Source organism: Asterias amurensis, chromosome 19, assembly GCF_032118995.1.
Source record: "Asterias amurensis chromosome 19, ASM3211899v1".
Classification (NCBI taxonomy): Eukaryota; Metazoa; Echinodermata; class Asteroidea; order Forcipulatida; family Asteriidae; genus Asterias; species Asterias amurensis.
Window position 1 is genome coordinate 3,622,654 of NC_092666.1, and position 23,888 is coordinate 3,646,541.

Below are 23,888 nucleotides of genomic sequence, written 5' to 3' on the forward strand. Positions count from 1 at the left end.
CTGCATAAAATTAGAGCTGATTCATCGCCAAACTGTGCCTGTAGAAAGAAGTTTCAAATTATGGATCATATCATCAATGCTTGCCCTCTCTACAAATTTCCTTACAGTGCGTCTGGACTTCAAGAGTGCAATGATGAGACAATCAACTGGCTCCCATAAAGATCTCCCTATTCAGATGATGTACTCCTTTATATTCTTTGTTTTACTCACAGTGGTCAGCCTCAATCTTATCAGAACTGGAGTTGGATGTTCACAATATTTCCTGCATAAAATTAGAGCTGATTCATCGCCAAACTGTGCCTGTAGAAAGAAGTTTCAAATTATGGATCATATCATCAATGCTTGCCCTCTCTACAAATTTCCTTACAGTGCGTCTGGACTTCAAGAGTGCAATGATGAGACAATCAACTGGCTCCCATAAAGATCTCCCTATTCAGATGATGTACTCCTTTATATTCTTTGTTTTACTCACAGTGGTGGGTAAAAACAACTTCTATTGTATAGTATCAACTGAGCTGGAAGTTAATTTCACGCAGTTATGGTAACCTAACAATCTGCATATTAAGCAGTCTTGTAGCAGCCTGTAAACAGTTGACTACTTAGCAAGGTAGTCCATTAGATTTATTAGGCAGAGTGTAAGCAGGTTGTTGACGATGCTTAATTGTAATAAGCAGCCAAAAACATTACGGGATTGCTCCATTAGAAATCTACCGAGTTAGAGGCCCCAAACTCAGAAAGAAAACATCCTTTTGGGTATGTTCAGGCAGCGTACTAAGTTAGACCCGAACTGGTTTAACTTCTACGAACAGCAGGGGGTGGTCATTAAAACAAAATAAAAACTTGCATTCAGACAGCACTGAGTTAAACCGGACCCGGTTTATCTTTGGTTTTAAAAGGTCAAAGCAAACGCGACCCCGTTACTCCAACATCCTGTTTATTCGCCTGTTCATTGGTCACCGTGTGTTTACATAATGATTACGGAGCTCAATGGGTTGTCTGTTGTGAGTTAAACCGGATGTGGTCTTTTTTATTCTGTCCACACACAGGGTACTAACAGACTGGGGTTAAACTAGTCCTTAATCCAAAAGTGCTAAACTAACCGCTGCGAGGCCCAGTAAACCATCGTTGGAACGCAACTGACCTGCTACTTCTGGTCTATTTTAGCCCAAATGACCGCGGCAGAAAAGGTGACGTAATCAACTACACGTGTATGGATCGGCAAGGAGTATGCGTGTCTGCATGAACAACTTCTGCCTTTAGTGCTGGGCCCCCGTTATTCCCCTTCGCTGAAAAAAAACTTCCAACTGGACGTCGCAAGAAAACAAGTTCTCATTTCTAGTAGCACTATTTTGTTGTTTAATTCACGTTCTTCGGTAGCGCTACTCCATGACATTAATGAATGGGTTTTGCTTTGGTGGAAGTGGCATCTAATCACAGATAGCTACACACACGGGATATCGAGAATTAATACCAAAGTTTGGGTTCGAAAACTAGGTTGTATCTGGTTCCTTCCCTCAACAACTTCACTTAACAGTGGTACGATCAAGCCAAATGTATTGGTACCAAACTAATGTTGAATTTAAAAACAATTTTTTAACGTAACATGAGAATGTGTGTAGGCTACGACTTTCTAAATGACTAAGTGTATGTATTTCCAAAAGTTCACTCTCGAAAATAATTTGAAGCTTTCAACAACGTGTTATGTTTTTTTCATGATTGAGGGCAGTGTGTGGATCGTAAACTTCAGCGGGCACAAACAGAATTGTGTTTGTGCTGGGGCCAAGGATATGAAGTGATTTTGCCGTATTTTATTGATGGAATCATTAGAATACATGATGACCATGAGGATCGTAGAGACAATAGCGGATCGAAACCCTGTGGAAAACGCATGCGCAATGTAACGAACCGGAACCAGCAATGGTAAGGGTCGCTGATGCATGACCAAATAATCAACCTTTTGGGCTAGTCCGCTTGGCGACCGCTTGGCAAGAATAAACTCACTGTGTGAATGCAAGCCAATTTTGGACTAAGTGATGTTTATGTTTTGGACACCCGCTGTGCTCGGATTAAAGGAACACGTTGCCTTGGATCGGACGAGTTGGTCTATGAAAAGCGTTTGAAACCGTTTGTTATAAAATGCATATAGTTAGAAAGATGTTTTAAAAGTAGAATATAATGATCCACACAATTATCACTCAAAATTGCACAGTTTTTATTTTACGTCGCGAACTAACACGGTCGGCCATTTATGGGAGTCAAATTTTTGACTCCCATAAATGGCCGACCGTGTTTGTCGACGAGGTAAAACGAAAACCACGCAATTTCAAGGCATATTTGTGTAGATCATTGTATTCTACTTTAACAACATCTTTCTAACCATACCGATTTTATGAGAAACGGTTATAGAACGCTTTTCAAAGACCAACTCGACTGATCCAAGGCAACGTGTTCCTTTAAGGGCTAGTTTAACCCTACATCTGAACATACCCACAGTGTTAAAAGATAAACCCGAAGCGGTCTTAAGATAAACCCCCTCCCTGGACGGTTTATCTTTTGTGGGTTGAACTCGATTCGGACTAACTTTAGAACCGTTTAGACATACAGAGTTGAACTCGATCGGGTTGAACCATGAGTTAAACCAACTTTAGTACTGTTTTTTTTCTTTCTCCGGAACAAAAACGTTGTGTATCACTACAAAGTATCATCCTAAATGGTTTTAATTGAGAATTTTTTTTTTTTTTTTTTTGGAACAGGCATTAGTTACAGCATGTTTTTATAAAATTGCAAAGTTATAACTTTTCACCTTATTTTGGCCCTTAAAATGTTAACTTGCCAGGGGTCTCGGAATGTTTTCCTTTCGGTTGTGATTAGGGGTAACATTGGCCTTTTAATGGCTGGTGAGAAAAACTGGTGTTCAGTTTCGGGACTTCAGAGTGTGATTCAGTTTACAGGACTTCAGAGTGTGGTGTTCAGTTTACAGGACTTCAGAGTGTGGTGTTCAGTTTACAGGACTTCAGAGTGTGATGTTCAGTTTACAGGACTTCAGAATGTGATGTTCAGTTTACAGGACTTCAGAGTGTGGTGTTTAGTTTACAGGACTTCAGCAGAGTGTGGTGTTCAGTTTACAGGACTTCAGAGTGTGGTGTTCAGTTTACAGGACTTCAGAGTGTGGTGTTCAGTTTACAGGACTTCAGAGTGTGGTGTTCAGTTTACAGGACTTCAGCAGAGTGTGGTGTTCAGTTTACAGGACTTCAGATTGTGGTGTTCAGTTTACAGGACTTCAGAGTGTGGTGTTCAGTTTAATGGACTTCAGAGTGTGGTGCTCAGTTTACAGGACTTCAGAGTGTGGTGTTCAGTTTACAGGACTTCAGATTGTGGTGTTCAGTTTACAGGACTTCAGATTGTGGTGTTCAGTTTACAGGACTTCAGAGTGTGGTGTTCAGTTTACAGGACTTCAGGGTGTGGTGTTCAGTTTACAGGACTTCTGAGTGTGGTCTTCAGTTTACAGGACTTCAGAATGTGGTGTTCAGTTTACAGGACTTCAGAGTGTGGTGTTCAGTTTACAGGACTTCAGAGTGTGGTGTTCAGTTTAATGGACTTTAGAGTGTGGTGCTCAGTTTACAGATTTTCAGAGTGTGGTGTTCAGTTAAAACAGAACTTTCGAGTGTTGTGTTCAGTTTACAGGACTTCAGATTGTGGTGTTCAGTTTACAGGACTTCAGAGTGTGGTGTTCAGTTTACAGGACTTCAGATTGTGGTGTTCAGTTTACATGACTTCTGAGTGTGGTGTTTAGTTTACAGGTCTTCAGAAAATGGTGTTCAGTTTACAGGACTCTTCGTATTTTCATTGAGCAGGTCTTGGCAGAGTAGTAGAAACCTTTCCAGGCGTGCCACTGTACACCTTCTTTCCATCCCAATTATTTGGATGGCTCTTTTGGTGTTGTTTTCATAGTGTTACTCGTAGCAACGGGTAAACAACCTTCCATTGAAACTGAATCACCTGAGGTGGAAGTTATCTGATTTGAATGAAGGCTTGGAGTGATGGCAATAATAATTGATATAAGCCTTGATATTTAATTGGCAAGTTGAGTGACAGAGAAACTCAATGCATCAACCTGTGCCACCATTGTGACTGGACTAGTTGCACAAGTATCAGAGTTTTGGAGCCTTGATATTTAATTTGCCAGTTGAGCAACAAAGAAACTCAATGCATCAACCTACTTCTGCATTGATTCCTTTGAATTGTGTTCTGTTCACTGCAGCCTCTTTCACTATGTGGGTAGTTTGACATAATGTTTTAAGACAGCCCCAGTAGTTGAAGCTATGTATGTCTCCTATCCTAAAACTCCTACCTCAATGGTCAGAGCTTTGTTGGCTGACAGTTTTAACAAATGTGGATATTGACATTGATGATCTGTTTATAAGTGTAAGGAATTTGACCATACCTGTATTGTTTTAATTTTGGTCCTAGTTTGGTCTTAAGTTGGTCTTAGTTTATTAGTGTTACTATGGTGTTACTTTTGTGTTACTGATGCATACCTTTATTTTCTTTATAAACATTTATCTTGTTGTAATGCTCTTTAGTTATTGAGGGAGTCTTGCCCCGATTCTTTTTTTGAGTGAACATGTTTGTTAATACCATGAACAGGGAACTTGACTCTTGGTAGTCTTCTAAGACCAACAGTGTGAACTAAGACATAGTCTTGGGTAGTCTTCTAAGACCCACAATGGGAACTGAGACAAGAGTCTTGGGTAGTCTTCTAAGACCCACAGTGTGAACTGAGACAAGAGTCTTTGGTAGTCTTATAAGACCGACCGACTGCAACAGTCGATCTTTCGACTTCCAGCGCGTCCAGTCGCTCTTAGCTGTTTCAGTGCAAACTTTTTATGTACATAATTCAGAATTTGGTTTGGCGCAACTCTGGAGTGCCTGTCTGAAACAGGTGTTAGGTAGTCTTTTAAGACCAGCACTGTAAACTGAGACAAGAGTCTTAGGCAGTCTTCTAAGACCCATACTGTGAACTAGGACAAGAGTCTTAGGTAGTCTTCTAAGACCCGCACTGTGAACTGTTCAAGAATCCTGGGTAGTCTTTTAAGACCCTCACTCTGAACAGAGGCAAATGTCATGGGCAGTCTTTATATAAGACCCACACTGTGAACTAAGACAAGAGTCTTGGGAACTGAGATATAACATTTAAGACCTGAGTCCAGTCATTAATTTGCAATACAAACAAAAACAATATTCCAATACACAAAACTTGATCACATTTCACTTTTTTCGTATGTGGTTTATTTCAGTGTTAACAAGCAATCATGCCATAGATGTTGAAATAAGTTTAACCCTCCTACTCCTGGTGATATTATCCAGTGAGAAATGACTTAACTGCAAAAAGGCTGTATACAGTGGCACAGCTGAGCAAAGACCTGACTGTACATGTGTGTACTGTATGCATTCATTAAACATTGTGTCATACTGCAGGCTGGCATAGTTTATCTCTATCATTCAAAACCACACTGGATTATACTGATAGGTGTACGGTAGGAAGGTTAACATTGTAACCAGTCAAGTATATTAATTGTATGTCAATTGGTGTTGACATAAAATGCAAATTTACTTTCATTTTAATGCATTAAATTCTCTTTTTAAAATCAACACAAATCTTTCAGTTAGTTTTGTTTTATGTATTTAGTTGGGCACAGCTAAAATCTTTGAATAAAAAAAATTCATAACTCAGGCCTGCTTGTCGTTTTATGAGGGGCGAAACTCTTAATAGAAAAAATATTTGGTGATCAACTTTTAATTTTTCGGAAAATATGTTGTAATACAATACTCTTCCGTAACAATGAATATATAAAAAAGCCGATGACATGGATTAGTTAATTTGAATCGATAAAGTATTCCATTAGAACTAACCTTTACAAGCATTAATCCGAGGAAATAATTATTTAATCGTCCAAATATACTTGGTTTTGAGTAACTTTGAATTGATTGTGATGGATTGATTTTGGGGTTCTTATTGAAATTAAATTTGTTCAGGGGTTGTAGGACTTGTGACTGAAAGTACAAAATATGTGATGTTTTTTTATAAAAGCTATTAACATTGATCTACAAAATTATAACTTTCACTGATTTTCAGCCATTCTTAAACAATCCCTGACTGATTGCAACCAGCAAAAAGTCAAACAATCATATCACCTTGTACAGATTCCCATTTGTTCACCTGGATGAAGAGAAGCAATTCATGTGTGTCTAAGCTTGTTCAATAACTACAGTGGTTCAACCTCATTCTTATCAATCAATCCTAAAACTTTGACAAAATGTTCTCACAGATTATTATAACACCCCTAACCAATATTCTGCCTTTTCATTGGTTTAGAGCGCGTCATATGATATGTCTTAGTTTTGCTAGACCACGGCCGTGTGATAGTGCATCGGTTTGCCGTGCGCTAGTCCGAAAGACTAGCACACGGCGTGCAGTACCCAGACGTCTGTTGCGTGTACGAGGATGATAAATTAATAGTCTGTAACCATTTCGGATTACATGACACTACATGCAGCACAGTAAAAGTTTTCGCAATCTGTATTCGTGTCGTCTGTGGATTGTAGCATTCAGGTCTGTAACTTAATAGTACAGTATTTAGAAATGTTTGGGTGTTATAAAACAAATATTGGCTGCTTTTACTTGTGCAATGGTTTAAACTATGACTCCCTCGGTGATTCCCGGAGCGTTTTATTTTCCCTCGGCTTCGCCTCGGGAAAATAGAACACTCCGGGAATCACCTCGGGAGTCATAGTTTTAACCATAGCACTCGAAGCAGTCAATATTTGTATAATAGTCAATGTTTGTTGTTGGTGAAATTGACCAGCACCCAGAAGCTTGTTCTATTTTGTAATGACACAATATCTCATGATTGACAATGAAGCATTTCAGTAATGTCTGGAGGTCATTAAAACTGCAGCTTTTCATTACACTGATGCATGAATTACAATACTTCAAAGCTTCTTTGATTCAATCTTACATGACAATTATCTTGTAACTATTCTAATACAATATTTTTAATTTTTTTTTGAAGAAAAGAAAATGGTAACCCCTGATGACATTATTAAATGTACGTGCCTAAAACCTTCACATGTGTTCAAGTAATTTTCCAAACACCATTCTGTTGTAATCCTCATCCACAATATTTAAGTAACACACAATCCAGTCAAAATATTATCGCTATACGAAAAAATCATCAAAATACCACATTGTTGAACATACAGTTTTTAAATGACAAGTGAGAATACAGCTGATTTACTTTTTAAATTGGTATTAAAAAGTAAAACAAAAAATAAGCTAAGCAAATTGCTTTAATCTCTTTCTCTCCCTCTCTCTCTATTTTGTTTGTTTGTAATTTTGTAACTCGAGATGTGACATCTCGAAACTACTCTAACACATTGTTTTTTTGTTTTAAAAAAGAAAATGGTATCCCCAGTGACATTGTTAAATGTTTGCTTGCCTAAAACCTTCATGTGTTGAAATAGTTATTCAAACACCATTCTGTTGTAATCCTCATCCGTCATATTTAAGTAACACACAATAATCCAGTTAAAATATTATAAACTCGGCAAAATTTCACATTGTAGAATTAGATACAGATTTCAAATGGCAAGTGAGACTAAAACTTGTTTACTTGTTAAATTGGTAACATTAATTAAAACATAGAAAAAGCTGAAATCATTGTTTAAACTCCTTCTCTCCATTTCATGTTTTCGTAATTATTATTATTATTTTTTAACAAGTTACATCTTGCAACTATCCTAACAGAATACAATTTTATTTTTGAAAAGAAATTAGTATCCCCATTACCCAATGACATTGTTAAATGTTTTCTTGCGTAAAACCTTCATGTGTTCAAATAATTATCCAAACACCATTCTGTTGTAATCCTCATCCATAATATTTAAGTAACACGTACACAATCCAGTTAAAATATTATAAAATCATCAAAATTCCACAATGTAGAATTAGGTACAGTTTTCAAATGCCAAGTGAGATTAAAACTTGTTTACTTGTTAAATTGGTAACATTAATTAAAACATAGAAAAAGCTGAAATCATTGTTTAAACTCCTTGCCATGGTTTTTTGTAATTTACACAATATAATTTTTTTTAAGAAAATGATTTTCCAATGACATTGTTAAATTTGTTCTTGCCTAAAACCTTCATGTGTTGAAATAAACATCCAGACACCTTTCTGTTGTAATCCCCATCCGTAATATTTAAGTTGCACACAATCCAGTTAAAATATTATCGCTAATCGATAAAATCATCACAATTCACATTGTGGAATTATTCAGTTTTCAAATGACAAGTAATGGTTGTCAAGAATTTTAAAAACTACAAAAAGCTGAAAACATTGTTTAAAGGGCTGGGTACCTTTTGTAGGACAGAAAACACAAAGTGGATATTGTTCACAGATAAACATTAAACCCACACAGTTTGAAGATAATGATGGTAGATGAGAAAGCTTCCTTTAAAATATTACTTGCTGAGGTTCTGTAGTTTTTCAGAAATAAGTAAAAGAAGTCACAAAAATCTTCTCAGGAGATGAAATTAAAGGAACACGTTGCCTTGGATCGGACGAGTTGGTCTATAACTGAGCGTTTATAACCGTTTTTTTTATAAAATGCATATGGTTGGAAAGATGTTTTAAAAGTAGAATACAATTATTCACACAAGTTTGCCTCGAAATTGCGTGGTTTTCCTTTTACTGCGCGAACTAACACGGTCGGTCATTTATGGGAGTCAAAAATTTGACTCCCATAAATGGCCGACTGTGTTAGTCGACGAGGTAAAAGGAAAACCGTGCAATTTCGAGGCATGTTTGTGTGGGTCATTGTATTCTACTTTTACAACATCTTTCTACCCATATGTAATTTATACAAAACAGTTACAAACGCTTTTCAAAGACCAACTCGACCGATCCAAGGCAACGTGTTCCTTTAAGCATGAAATACGAATTTTTGTGACATAGTTTTACTCATTTCTCAAAAAGTATAGCACCTCAGCAAGTAACATTTTAAGGCAAGCTTTCTAGTATCATTACCTTCTTCATAATTACTTGGCTCGTCTTTAGACGAAAGAGTAAGACCATAGCAAGTTTAATAAAGATTTAGGCAACCTAAAAGTACATAAAAAAATAAAAAAATGAATTTGTCAATAATTTTTTTAATGATTCATGTTTGGTATCAAATTACATGGGATGAGACTTTACTCGATCCTCATTACAATGGAGTGGGTCACATATTTTAGTGAAAATTACTTCTTCCTGGAAACAGGCATGCAACTCTTCCGCGTTTCTGCGGAATTCCGGTTAAAAAAAACATTATAGCGGTTATAGCGCGATCTTAAGACAAATACAACAATGCATCGTAACGCATGGTCTGGCCTCTGCCGCGGCACGTGATCCATTCTACTGCATGGTCAATCTAAAGCCCACAACAAGAAATGCATACGTTTACACACTGCGTGCAGTCATTAATAGCCGCTGTTTTGCAATAGTATACACGTATTGTACATGTATGTGTGTGTGTGAGTTAGTTACCAAACATACATGTGTATAGTGTGTGCTCACATTGCGTTACGAAACAGTCGCATCTTCAAACGTCCATCAAAATGACATCCAAAAGAAATGATATTTTAGAGCGGGACCGAGTGGTACCTGGCCAAATTAAAGCCATAGCTAAAGGAGTAAAAAATACCTGGAAGTGGTTCTGGTTGGAAAAAAAGACATAGACAGTAAACTGCTCTCCGAAACCGTCCGAAAAAGCCAGGAATGGCATCGTGTGGTGTGCAAGAGGGAGATTCACTACAGCAAGCGAGGACAAGTGGCTCTCACCGAGCATTGTAAGTTGGCAAAGCATCAGGAGTTGATGAAGTTAAAACTAAAAATTAAGGAAAACTAATTATTGTTTCCCATGTAATTATGAAATTTGCATAAAATTATTATTCCCCCCCCCCAAAAAAAAGCATCCGATTTTTATTTACGTACGGTAACAATCATTTATTAACGTATGTGAATGCTGTTATTTTGGTTGTATAAAACACTTCACTTTGTCATACATGCTAAGAATGAATCTAAGAGCATAAAAAACTTCATTTTGGGTCTCGAAAAGTTTCCTCTTTTTTTTTAATCGGGCAGTTGCATGCCTGTGGAAAACTAAACTACTTCAGAGAGAGCCGTTTCTCACAATGTTTTATACCAAAACATCAGCTCTCCAAGTTTTTATGCTAAGGCCAAACAAAATAATATGTGTGTGTCCGGTTACCCGACTGACCCTACAAAAACAAGCCGACCCTATGAAATTTTTAACATACAGACAAAAAAATAAAACAACCCCGATCCCATAGTAATGTATGGAAGGTCGCTGCACTTGCATTTGCATTGTACACATGCAAGTTCGTAAACGCTAACAATCTGTTAACTGCGCTGCTCAATCTCGAGATTGCACAACAGATGTTGGGGATAACCTTGCGCGATGTTCACTGACAGATTGCGGTACGTCCTTGCAATTGCGTCGCCTGGAAATGCGCTAAAACTTCCACAAGACTGTGCAGTTCTCAGACACGTCAAGGCTTTTCTCAATGTGTTTATTGCTGGTTTGCAAAATTTTACTATTAGAGGACGTTTACTCTCATGCTATTGCATTGTTCCAAATCGCCCTCTAGCCTTCAATGTTTCTTTTTTCCTATTGTCACACGCACAGTATCGAGGACTACAAGCGTGAAATCTGCTTTTGTGTTACATGAAATTTACAGACATCGGAAGGTTTGCTTTTTGGGGCTTATTTTCTGTGTCATTGTTATAAATTGTCGAGTCAAACTTAGACATCGTTGACTTTACAGGAAATAAACATGCAAGGCCAAAAATATTTTTAACATTTGTTCCGACCCTAAGTTTTGAATTAATAAAATAATTAAACAAAATAAAATGTGTTTTCCTCCCTACCTACCCTAATTTTTGGGCCACATATATTATTTTGTTTGGCCTAACAAAAGCATAGTTGTATGCTCACCTAAATAAAAGCCACTGTGTAGACATACCTGTACATCTTCTGGGTGACTTTAGGTTTGAAATCTTCTCTTATTTTCATAGTTTACTTTTTCAAGCAGTGTGTAAATCCTCTTCAGGAGCTCCATTGTCTGTATGGTAGTAATATTTACCATTTAGATGGGAATAAAGACATTGAATCCTACATTTAAGTTCTCCAAACCCGCTTGGTTTAGAGTGTTGTGTTCAGTTTACAGGACTTGAGAGTGTAGTGTTCAGTTTACAGGACTTTAGGGTGTGGTGTTCATTGTCGTGACTTCAAAATGTGGTGTCGTGTGGTGTTCAGGACTTTTGGTGTTCAGTTTACATGACTTCAGAGTGTGGTGTTCAGTTTACAGGGCTTCAGAGTGTGGTGTTCAGTTTACAGGGCTTCAGAGTGTGGTGTTCAGTTTACAGGACTTCAGAGCATGGTGTTCAGTTTACAGGACTCTGAGAGTGTAGTGTGGTGTTCAGTTTACAGGACTTCAGAGTGTGGTGTTCAGTTTACAGGACTTCAGAGTGTGGTGTTCAGTTTACAGGACTTCAGAGTGCGGTGTTCAGTTTACAGAACTTCAGAGCGTCGTGTTCAGTTTACAGGACTTGAGAGTGTGGTGTTCAGTTTACAGGACTTGAGAGTGTGGTGTTCAGTTTGTAGGGCGTCAGGGTGTGGTGTTCACTCTACAGGACTAGAGAGTGTGGTGTTCAGTTTACAGGACTTCAAGGTTTGGTGTTCAGTTTACAGGACTTCCCGTATTTTCATAGAGCAGTTTTTCAAGGAGTAGTTGTTACCTTTCCATTGTACCCATTGTAAACCTTTTCCCCATGCCACTTGACTGTGAGGGTAGTATTGGCCGTTCAGATGAGAAAACCTACAGGAGTTAAACCACCATGATCCTTTATGACGCTGTGCGCAGACTCCTGGAGGCCATGGATCATTGTCCTGATCCTTGGTACTGAAGGACTGGCCATTATGATACAATATTGAATCTCCAGCTGAACTGTTGCCATCATAGGACCCAACATGGAGAGTGTACTTATCACCTGATACAGCAAATTCATCATAACTGGCCCAAGCTTTGTTTCCGTCCCAATCAGCCATATTTACCATTAATTGCCATTGTCCTGAATCAGTAAGGTTACGTAGGATGTCATTACCCAGCCAGAACTCAGTGGAGAGATTACCAAACCCAGATTGGTATTCTGCCCAATTACGGTAAAAGTCAACTGAGCCATCTTGTCTCCTCTGGAACACGATCCAGCCTCCTCCATCTGTCTCCATATCACAGTAAACCTTCACTTCGTCAGTTGGACCAGCAGGGTAGATGGTGAAGATGCCACTCTCTTGGCTACAAGCATGATATAACTTCAGACAACTACTAAACTGTTCAGAGTCTGGTGCTGAAAGGGAAGGAGTTTCCAAGTTGTCATCATAGTACGCAACTCCTTGCAGCTCATTGAAGTCATCGGGGCTTTGAGTTTGAGTAGCATTGCTCAATTGACAAACATGGCTACATGTGTAGTAGTTGAATGATGCACAGTGTGGATCCATAGAGCAGTCTCGCCCACAGATCACAGGAGATGATACAGTGTTCCATTTAAACACATGATTCAACAACGCACGGTTGTGGGCCTTATTGAAATCTTCACTGAACCTTTTTGTGCAATCACATTTGCAACTTTCCACAATGAAAACAACCATTGTTACAACAGCTATGAAGGTTTTCATGATGAAGGTAAATTTGAAAGTTGTTAGATTTATGAGTAATCTTCACTTGGTGTTGATCTATTACTGAGTATGAGTTACAAATACAGCCTGACTCGTCTGGTGAAGTATCAAGCACGCACTGATGAGGCCACAGCGAGGACCGCACTTCATTTTAAGCATTTGTTAACCACTTTGTCGATGTTTACAAGCAATTAAGTATAGTGCAGCCTGTCCAACTAAGTATTGATGACATAAACTAAGGGTTTGCATAAATTGCGGTTTTGCTTTTTTGTCTATTAGTATAAAACATAGTCTAAGGTCGTTCTAGAGTAAAGGCATTTATATTTGAAGCAGCTAATTGGTAGTTGTTTCTAGTATCCTTTAATAATGCATACATCTAATAGTAGTTGAAGGTCTTAATTTGTAAGGATTGTCTTCGGCTAACTGATGTGTTAAACCTAGTCCACTGTGAAGACATCCTGTATAACTTGTGGGTGACATAAAGTTTGAAATCTTCTCATTTTTTTATGTTCTTCTTTTTCGAGCAGTGTGTAAATCCTTTTAAATTTTTGTTGTTCAAATTTCGTCCATTTTAAATACATTTTAACGTGTGCAGCATGTAATATTTTTAAGATGTTTAGTTTTGCTTAAGATATTACATGTCCATTAACAGCTCATTGATGCCTCGATGCTTTTACGCTTTATAAATGATGGTTATAATTATTATTTATTATCTCCAGGAGCTCCTTTGTATTCCATGTCCATATACTGAATGTGTGTATGGTAGTAATATTGACCATCCAGATGGGTATAAAGACCTTGAATCCTACTGTTATTTTCTCAATAACCCGCTTCGTTTAGAGTGTGTTTTGCAGTTTACAGGACTTCAGGGTGTGGTGTTCAGTTTATAGGATTTCAGGGCGTGGTATTCAGTTTACAGAACTTACAGAGTGTGGTCTTCTGTTTACATGACTTCTCTTATTTTCATAGAACAGGTCTTCAAGGATCTGTAGTAACCAATCCAGTTAACCCAAACTAAACCTTTTGCATAGGCCACATGAGTCTGATGGTAGTAATGGCCATTCAGATGTGCATGACAACAAGCTTTAAACCACCATGCTCCGCGGTCACGTTGTGCACAGTCTATACCAACCCAACCATCATTGTCCTGATCCTTGGTACTGAAGGGATGACCATTATGATACGCCAGTGAATCACCTGCTGAACTGTTGTCATCATAGGAGCCAACATGGAGAGTGTACTTATCACCTGATACAGCAAACTCATCATAACTTGCCCAAGCTGTGTTTCCGTCCCAATCAGCCATATTTACCATTAATTGCCATTGTCCTGGATCAGTAAGGTTACGTAAGATGTCATTACCCAGCCAGAACTCAGTGGAGAGATCACCAAACCCAGATTGGTATTCTGCCCATTTACGGTAAAAGTCAACTGAGCCATCTTTTCTCATCTGGAACACAATCCAGCCTCCTCCGTCTGTCTCCATATCACAGTAGACCTGCACTCCATCAGTCAGACCAGCAGGGTAGATGGTGTAAATGCCACTCTGACAGCTACCAGCCTGGTATAACTTCAGACAACTACTGAAGTGTTCAGAGTCTGTTGCTAAAAGGGAAGGAGTTTCCAAGTAGTCATCATAGTAGGCAACTCCTTGCAGCTCAATGAAGTCATCGGGGCTTTGAGAATGCGTAGCATTGCTCAACTGACAAACATGGCTGCATGTGTAGTAGTTGAATGATGCACAGTGTGGATTCATAGAGCAGTCTCGCCCACAGATCACAGGAGATGACTCAGTCTGCCATTTAAACACATGATTAAGTAGGACTCTGTCGCTTGCTGGATACAGGTTTGATTTGACTCTTTGTTGACATTCACTCTGACAATGATGTACATGTATCAAGCAAGTCAAGAAAAATGTTGTTACCATAACTTTCATGATGAGAGGTTTTATGATAAGTTCTTGAGACATCTTCCACCCAATGCTGTTATTTGCTAAGACGAATAAAGATTATATATCGTCTACTACCAAGTCGAAGGAAATCACCCACACATTAGCCCGTGCGAACCATGTGGCAGCGACCTCAACCTTATCAGAACGGATGTTGGATGTTCACAATATTTTCTGTTCAAAGTTGGAGCTGATTCATCGCCACACTGTGCCTGTGGAAAGATCCAAACTATGGATCATATCATCAATGCTTGCCCTCTCTACAAATCCCCTCACAGTCATCTAGACTCCAAGAGTGCAATGATGAGACAATCATAAGGAAACATGATAAGGTTCTCCCTATTCAGATTTTGTACTCCTTGATATTCTTCATACGAATAAACAGCGAAATGTAAAAAGCTTTGACACTTAAAATCAGAAGTGATCTCTTGCCTCAGAATCCTTAGTAAAATACCTTAATGACCTTTTTAATATTGTACTCATCTTGTTATTCCCAGTAGTGGGTAAACAACAACATCTATTGAGTAGTATCAACTGAGCTGGAAGTTAATTTCACGCAGTAATAGTAACCTAACAATCTGCTTATTAAGCAGTCTGTATAAGCAGTTAACTACTTAACAAGGTAGTCCATTAGATTTATTAGGCAGAGTGTAAGCAGGTTGTTGACAATGCTTAATTGTAATAAGCAGTCCGGTACAATGCCTAATCAGGGAACAATTTTCTCGTTTTGGCAACATGTACCCTGATCAGGAAACATTCATTCTCCAGTACAACTGTCTCCAATTATGGAGACATTTAAAATGTTTCCTGATCAGGACACATTTGTCAAAGTTCATAGTGTCTCCAAAATAGGTAACACTTCAAATGTTACCTGATCAGGAAACATTTGTCAAAGTGTACAGTGTCTCCAAAACAGGAAACACTACTAACATTTCCAAATCAGGAAACTTTTTTCATCTTGTGTAGTGTTTCTAAATCAGGGAACAAATAGTATCCTGATTAGGAAACATTCCCCTTCAATCAGGAAATTCTTTAAAAGAAATTAGAAATCTTTAGGAAGTGCTCCAGAGTGCCCCAGAATAAATAATTAAATAAACAACGACAATAATAATACTAGACATGTGTTGTTTGTAAATTACAAACAAAAGGTGTTAGGTGCGTTTTTATAATTTAGTAACCCTTTCCCGATCTGTTTGAAGCACTGAATACTCAGTACTTTTGCAAGTTTTGTAAAAAACAAAAAAATGAAATCATAATATAAAAACAATTAACAAACAAATGTTACACCTTACTTTGTTGTCAAGATTTGTAATAATAAATGACCAAAATTGGAAATATTGTCAAAACAAAATGATGACGTCATCATGACGTCATTTCGTGTTCAAGAAGTTAACGTTCTTGACTTACAATACACCAAGTTTCACCTCAGTCGAACTTTTGGTTTTCGCTTTGAAAAGTGCACCTTTAAAGCAATATGACGACCTCATCAAGCTACGTAAGACTCCACAGATATGTTGCTATTATGAAGGAGATTATGTACACCTTTTTGAAACAATTGTCCTTAACTCTGACACAACATCTAGCCATCTAACTTTGTTAATCTGCCGCTAGAGAGCGCACTTAATTTTTTGGTGACTCTGATCAGTATTATTTATTTAAATAAAACTTTTGCCAGACTTGTCACTTCCGGTTAAGACAGATCAAAAGGTCAAGAAAAGGTTACCAACATATCCATTTTTTTGAAGTTTGTAAAACCCTTTCATATGATGTATAGATTGTCAAAATAGCTTTTAAAATGTGGTTGAGGAAATATGAACTTATGAAGTATTGACGACTGAAGAGCAGACTAACTAACGAAATGGGAAATGTTGAACGTCTCGAACACAGACAATAACGAACTTTACATCACGCGCTATATGGGGTGGATGAGCACATGAAAACACTACACGTGTTGTATGCATACAATCTTTACATACGACCAATGGGGACATTTCGTAGTTCTTTATGCATGATTTTGTGAATTTTCAACCTCGAGTTTGAACCGGAAGACAAGATCAAAATGGGGTCATGTCTGCGAAGCGTTTACACAGCTTTTAACGACCTTTCCGATGATGTGTATTAATTGTAAAAATCCATTATGTAGATCAAAAGTTATGATTTTTTGACATAATAAACTTTTAATATTTACAACTCATTAACGTATGACGTCATCATGACGTAACTTCAACGGTTTCCTCTCCTATTGAATATCTAACTATGTGTGAAGTTTCAAGTTCATACGAGCTTGGAAATGGTGCTTTTGTTAGCGGACAAGGGATGCTGAGGAGAAGAAGAAGAAGAAGTATGAAAAAAACTAAGAAAAAGACGAACAATAATAAGAGGTGTTCTGGGCTGTTGGCCCGAACACCTAATAATTGGGTCCGAGGGCCCCCCAAGTAGTCAAAGGTGAAGATGCTCTCTGGAGAAAAATGATTGTAACGTTTGTTTTGTACCGTCTCTTTAAATTTGATTCGTTTAAACATGCAGTACATAAGAATAAAACATGCAGTACATATAAAATAACACAGTTGGTTAAGAGTGTGTAAAGCACTACAGTAAGTAATACTGTGGGTAAAAAAGTAAGGAGTGATACTTGGTTCCTTTTCAGCCTTTCACTTTACATTACATTTAATCCAGCTGATCACGCTTCTGCCATTGCTAAAGCAAGATGTCAAATCTTGGGCTTTGCCCAACAAACTCTCTCTGAATAACTCAAAAACTGAGATTTTGTTTTTAAGATCTTGTTTCATAAAAACGATTTCTACGCCACCCTTACATATTGCCCAGTCTGCCATTATTGAACCATCTGAATTTGCCTGTAACCTCGGTGTAATTATGGATTCTTCATTGTGCATTGAGTAGACAAGTGTGTTGATAATGTTTGCAAAGGAGCTCTCCTGGCTATCAGGAGTATAATAATGATAACAAAACGGAAATTTATATTGCGCATACAACTGCGCAAAGTGCGCATTACAAGGTATACAAAAACTGCAGAGAAAAAATGAAAAAACAAATACACAAACAGAGCAAGAATGAATTAAATGGGTGAAGTAAACAAATGGGTTTTTAACGAATGAAGAAGACTCGCCGCTACCTGGATGAAGCTTCAACCCTTCATCTTGTTCTCGCTTTCGCCACAATTAAAATTCAGCCAGTACACAACACTGCTGCTCGCCTTGTTTCTTGCTTGCCTCGCTCTCCCCATACCAATACTAATTGTTGCATCGGCTACCGGTTAAGTTTCGTATAATTTATTTATATTTTTGTTTAACTTTCAAAGCTCAAACATGTCAATCTCCTGCTCATTCTGAACTTGTTCACCACTATTCCCCTACTTGGATTCAACGTTCTTTCTCAAGTCATTCCTTACCACAACAAGAGCTTCTTCCATTTTTTATGGTCGAAGATCATTTTCTTGCGCTGCGCGCTCCTTTTCTTTGGAATAGTTTTCCTGTGCATAGTTCTTTACACTGTATTAAATCTCTGTTAAAAACTCATTTTTTTGAAGCTGCTTATTTTATTTGTAATCTGCTTTTACTTGTAGTGTATATTTCACTTTAATACTTTATTGTTTTCTTTATGCGCTAAGAGGCTTTTGGTTTAGGCGCTTTACAAATGTCTTTGTTTTTACTATTGTTATTCATGGTTATATTTTGCGCATGATCAGTTTGAACTGTGTGTGCATTTTCTTCACATTGTTTGCTCTCTTTTTAAAGGGCATTTTTATAAGCTTGTCGGGCTGGGTTTGAGCGCTTGAGAGGTCGCCAACTTCGTCCCAGTCAGAAGCGAATTCAAATCGAGTTCCATGGTCTCAATTTACTGAACGATTTACAATGAGTAAGCGGGCAGGTGGGTTCATGAACCAGATCCATTGTAAGATGTTGAGATGCAATTAATTGTGTTGGAAAGGAAGAGCGAAATGTAGCCTGCACAGAAATTTTGTGAATAGGGAAGACAGTGTACGTTGTGTAGCCAGAAAGACAGTTCTTGATTGCCTTTTTGCCAGGACATGGGTGCATCAAACAACTTTGTAACTTTACATTTCACTGAAGTTTGGATTATTTGTTGCTTTTATAGGTTCATTTAATGTTCATATTATCTGTTTCACATGCTTTTAAAAGTCCTATTAACTAGTGTGGGCCAGAGTAGAGTTTGCCCCAGGCATCATTGTTAGTGTGTACACTGTACCATAGGGCAAGGACTGTACTGTATGTGCATGTGGTGAGATTCACTAGACCCCCACTGAGATTCTCTTACAACCAGTTTTCTTATCTTAATTATCATCTCTCACTTGTGCACTATGCTACATGATGTGTATGTGGGAACAGGAAGCTTTGTTGGTATTGTTTATGCCTTTAGCCTGGTTCATAAAACAGTAGAGTTGGCAAGGTATGGAAATCAAATTCAGGGAAATTTACTTCTTTCTCGAAAACTACTCCACTTCAGAGGGAGCCTTTTCTCGCAATGTTTTATACTACCAACCTCTCCCAATTACTTGTTACCAAGTAAGGTTTTATTCTAATAAAGATTTTGAGTAATTACCAATAGTGTCCAGTCAGGTTATCAGTAGTTGTTAAGTTTAAAGTGATACTCTGAGGATTGAATAGCATTTGGTCTTTCTATATCTTACAACTTATTTTTTATTGTAATGCTTTTCGTTTTTGAAGATACTTACATGTACATGTATATCTGTTAATTTCATGTACTATTTAACAAAACTTAAACTTGGACAAATCTCTCCTTTGGCAAAAAAACCAACCCTTTTTTCTTTCTTGTACTAAAAAGTCGGTATATGACCATAGCCTATGGACACCCCAATTCCCATACAGAGGTCTTGAATGATATCTCATTATAAAACAATTAGATGCGGTCCAGGCATGGTTAAACTTCTTTTGCCATTTGGCCATCATCTACATACAAATTTTCTACCCAGCCTCTTTTTAGCCACTGTGGAAACAATTTCCTGCACACAAGTTTACTCAACATTAGTTGGCCAGTGACTGTTTGAGCAAACCTGTGGCTGGACAATAATTTACTCTGTCTGTCTTTCTCTGTCCCCCCCCCCCCCCACCAACTCCCACCTTCTGTTAACCCTAGGAGTGTTCTACCTCCATGGTTAAAGGATCAAGCTGCCTTAGACCGGTCGTGTTGGTCTTTGAAAAGCGTTACCGTTTGCTATAAAATGCATGGTTGGAAAGATGTTCTAAAGGTTAAATACAATGATCCACACAAATATGCCTCGAAATTGCATGGTTTTCATACGGTCGGCCATTTATGGTAGTCAAATTTTTGACTCATGGCCAACCGTGTTAGTGCACAAAGCAAAAGGAAAACCACGCAATGTTGAGGCAAATGTGTGTGGATCGTTGTATTCTACTTTTAAAACAACTTTCCAACCATTTGCAATTTATACACAAACGGTTACAAATGCTTTTTATACTGCCAACCTGTCCGATCCAAGGCAACGTGTCCCTTTAATCATCTGACCTCCCATGTCATAAAAACAAATCGTTGAATAAGAACTAATGCCTTGTACTTCTCATACATAAAATATGACATATCACATCTTATGAGAAAATACAACATCGTTGTTGGAATGTTTCTAGGCATACGTCATATATGGTAAACTTCATGGAAGATGTATGCTGTTCCTCACCACACTTTCCCCCCCCCCCCCCCCCATTACCCCCATACCATCCATCTAACGCCCTTCCCTCTCTCTTCAGTCACTATTTTCATTTAAAAACAAAAACACGACTCCAACGGTTTTAGAGTTGCCTGTCCCATAAAAGTGCTCCTCATTTTCCAATGATTGCGCCGATACCTTAACTACCTCTTTGCATTAACAAAGTTGTTTGGTGCACCCATGTCCTGGAAAAACAAAACAATCAGTGTCTTTGTGGCTACACTGTCTTCCCTATTCACAACATTTCTCTGCAGGCTGGCTACATGTAGGATTTTGCTCTTCCTTTCCAAACAAAATTTGTCATTTTTAGGGTCACACTAACTCTAGTGAAAACAAAAGGGTGGCTTTCCTCAGGAATTTTGCACTAGCAATTTAAAAAACGACTACATTTAAGACTGAAACATTTCCCTTGAAACTAATCATTTTCCCTAATTATTGTCAGTTATGTTTGTTTGCTTGTTGGTTTGTTAAAAAGAAGTGCCAGACTTAGGCCTTTGTTCTCCTACTTGGATCATTCTGAAATATAAGACTGGAAAACTGTGTTGGTAAAGTGCATTCTAGAGGACATGTACAGTACATGCCATGTACATGTAAGTTTATTTGAAATTCAGCTGGTATTGCTCTGGCATGTGTGGCACTGGTAATAGTATTCAGGGATTTGGTTTCAGGGACCATCATAACCATACCTTACTACAGGGGGGCAGTGACTGTTAGTAATAGGTTATATAATGGAGCTCTGTGGTCAGGCAGAATAAACAATGTACAGGGGCCTAACCTTTCTCTATGTTAAAACACAGGGATGAAGCTAATAATGGGCATGATGGATATTTTGTGTGGGTCACAGGATCACACTGCCTATATTCAACACAACTTTTACCAAGATTACAAGTATAATCAGCTCAGTGGTAGTTTAAAACAAAAATGTCCTTTTACTTTATGCTCAGATTTTGTTGAATGACACTAACAGTCTCTACCACATGAAATTTTTATTCTGATTTCTTTGAAATTTCTGTCACTTTGTCCGCCATTAAAAGTTGATTATAATTTATAAGTTGCAATTTCGAAAAAACTTTCAAATAAGTGAGTGATCACTTTGCCACTAAACAAAAACAATTGAGACGCGTGAGACTTGGCATTAGGGGTCTGTCTCATACTCTCACACACCGCAACTATTTTCTTGCGCATTGGGGCCAGACCGGGAAAAAATAAAAGATAATGCACAATCTTAAGATTGTACGCAGTTTTCAGAATTATCAACTTGAGCTGGCATACAAACAAAGCGCTAATTTGAAGATTGCGCATGCTTTTTGCTCTCTCAGAAGATTCAGCCTACATTTTGGCAATTCGGCAGAGGGCAAAACGTGAATTGCGCACAAGTGTGTCCTGATTTCTAGCAAATTCCTTAAAATGTGCTCCATGAGCGCAGTCTCAACAGGCAGAAGTTGTGAGCGGAGGATTTAATTGGGACATCATTTTAGCCTAAAGTTTATCTTTTAGGGGGGAATAATCTAACGCAATCATACATGTACCGGTACCTCCACATCAACCAGCAAACTGAAGAGGTTTTTAATGCACGTTGAAACTCTTTTTTTTCTTCATAAGTAATTATATGCCAAAAAATAAGATTTTGTTTTTGTCCCGGACAAAGATTTTTTTCTCGGGTGGTTATCCCGTAATCCGAGTTGAAAAAGTACGTTTTTGTTTTTTCTTCCGAACTTTGCTGCGATCTGTAAAACAACTAATGACCATGGAACGCCCTCCCTGCATTAAAACAACTTTGGCTGATAAGTCTAATCAGACACCACGAGTATGGGCGAGTAGGTACATGTACATATATCATTTCGGTTTTTAATACAGCGATGTGTGTAAGCACTGTATTATATACTCAGTAATTGTAGACTCAGAACCCGAGTTCTGTGAAAAATCTCACAGGCATATTACTCAGGTGGGATTCAAACCCAAGACCCTTACAATTCTAGAGAAGTGTCATATACCGACTACACCACCGCAACTAGAAGTACTGCAAACGATTTTAAAGATAATAAATTTGCAGCAGGGATAAAGCAAAATATCCATTAGGGTTTTTAAGGTGGATGTGGCAGTTGCTCCATGGTATGTGTGTGTGTACCAGTCACTGAGTGAGTGTCCCCAAGTTGGGTCATGGTCTGAAGGTCACTTGAGTGCCTGTGGTGTTGGGTTATTACACATAAAATCCACTTAGGTCAGTAATTGAATTATACATTGTTTACTGTTCAACAAGTGTGGTCTTTCTTGGGCAAAGCATGGGCAATCCTCCATGGGCAAAGTAAGCTTGCTGTGAAATTGCTGTGAACACCATCACCCAAAACTAAGCAACAGGAGATACCTTTTTGAAGGCAATTGCAGAGAGCATTCAGTAAATTAAAAGTTCTGTAATCTAACATCACAGTTGTTGCAATGGTCAGCCTGAGGTGAAAGTATTTCATGTAGGGCAAACATTTACATGAAGTCTGCTAACTTGGGTGTAGATTGCAAAGGCTAATTGGCTTATCTTGTCAAAGCCATTATTCACACTAAGGTGGCAAAAAGGGGTCAGTTTGTTTATAACCAAGGTTGAACCATGGAGGTATGATTGAACCGCACGCTTGAAACAGAATACAAAACTTTAGTCGCACACACCATTCTACAAAAAGATATATCTGGTTCTTTCAGAAATATTTTGTGTGCAAAATATTGTATATTCAATTGGCCAGTAGCTACAAAATGTATTTTTGCGAGTAATATAACACATCTGCTAAAAACCACAGCCATCAACTTACTGCAGTGATCCAGCTACAGTAAGTAAACAAAACAACAACTTGAAAATACTACCAAAAACAGCAGTCGTATGAATTATTATTGGACTGAAGGGTCAAAATGGAAAAGAAACTGAATTTCACCATAACAACAATTGTTTAGAAAAAAAGAATGATGACTTAAAACGGCAATAACAACGAAACTTTAGCAAACAACATCTGCTCCCGATAGAAGGTAATTGTTTGTGCTTCAAGTAGTTTGAGGTAACCAGTGGATTGCCATGCAAACACAAAAAGTGCCCCTTTTTTCAGTCCTCCAATCGAATTGTTTCCAAGATAGAAGTCTATTTTCATAAACTGTGTACCAGTTTGCTTGCTATACATGTATGTAGTAAAAGGCGCAGAGCCACAGACAGCACACATCAGTTCAACACAAGAAATTCCCTGGCAAAGTTTCCTCTATTTGAGAACTACTCAAATAGTCAGTTGACTTTATACAGTTCTTAGGAAAATATGTTACGCTTTCTAAAAGCTATCATTTCTAGTTCTTTGTGTGCAGCCCCTGGTATGATAACACCACATCACAAAAATCAGTGTGCCATCCTTACTTTGAAATCAAATCTTTAGGCCTTATAAATAAGTTT

At 38.0% G+C, this 23,888-nt stretch overlaps 2 protein-coding genes and 1 pseudogene across 3 annotated transcripts in view; 1 reads left to right on the forward strand and 2 right to left on the reverse strand.

The window, feature by feature from the left end:
* LOC139951638 (fibroblast growth factor receptor 3-like) overlaps positions 1-23,888 on the forward strand; it is a 92,186-nt gene that overhangs the window by 24,696 nt on the left and 43,602 nt on the right. The window lies entirely within an intron of this gene.
* Positions 11,745-12,770, reverse strand: LOC139951789 (microfibril-associated glycoprotein 4 pseudogene; annotated as a pseudogene).
* LOC139951358 (microfibril-associated glycoprotein 4-like) lies at positions 13,682-14,733 on the reverse strand. The gene is made up of 2 exons (XM_071950219.1): positions 13,749-14,733; positions 13,682-13,689 (listed from the first exon to the last, which is right to left on the reverse strand). Exons 1-2 carry the CDS (start codon positions 14,731-14,733, stop codon positions 13,682-13,684), a joined length of 993 nt encoding a protein of 330 aa, XP_071806320.1.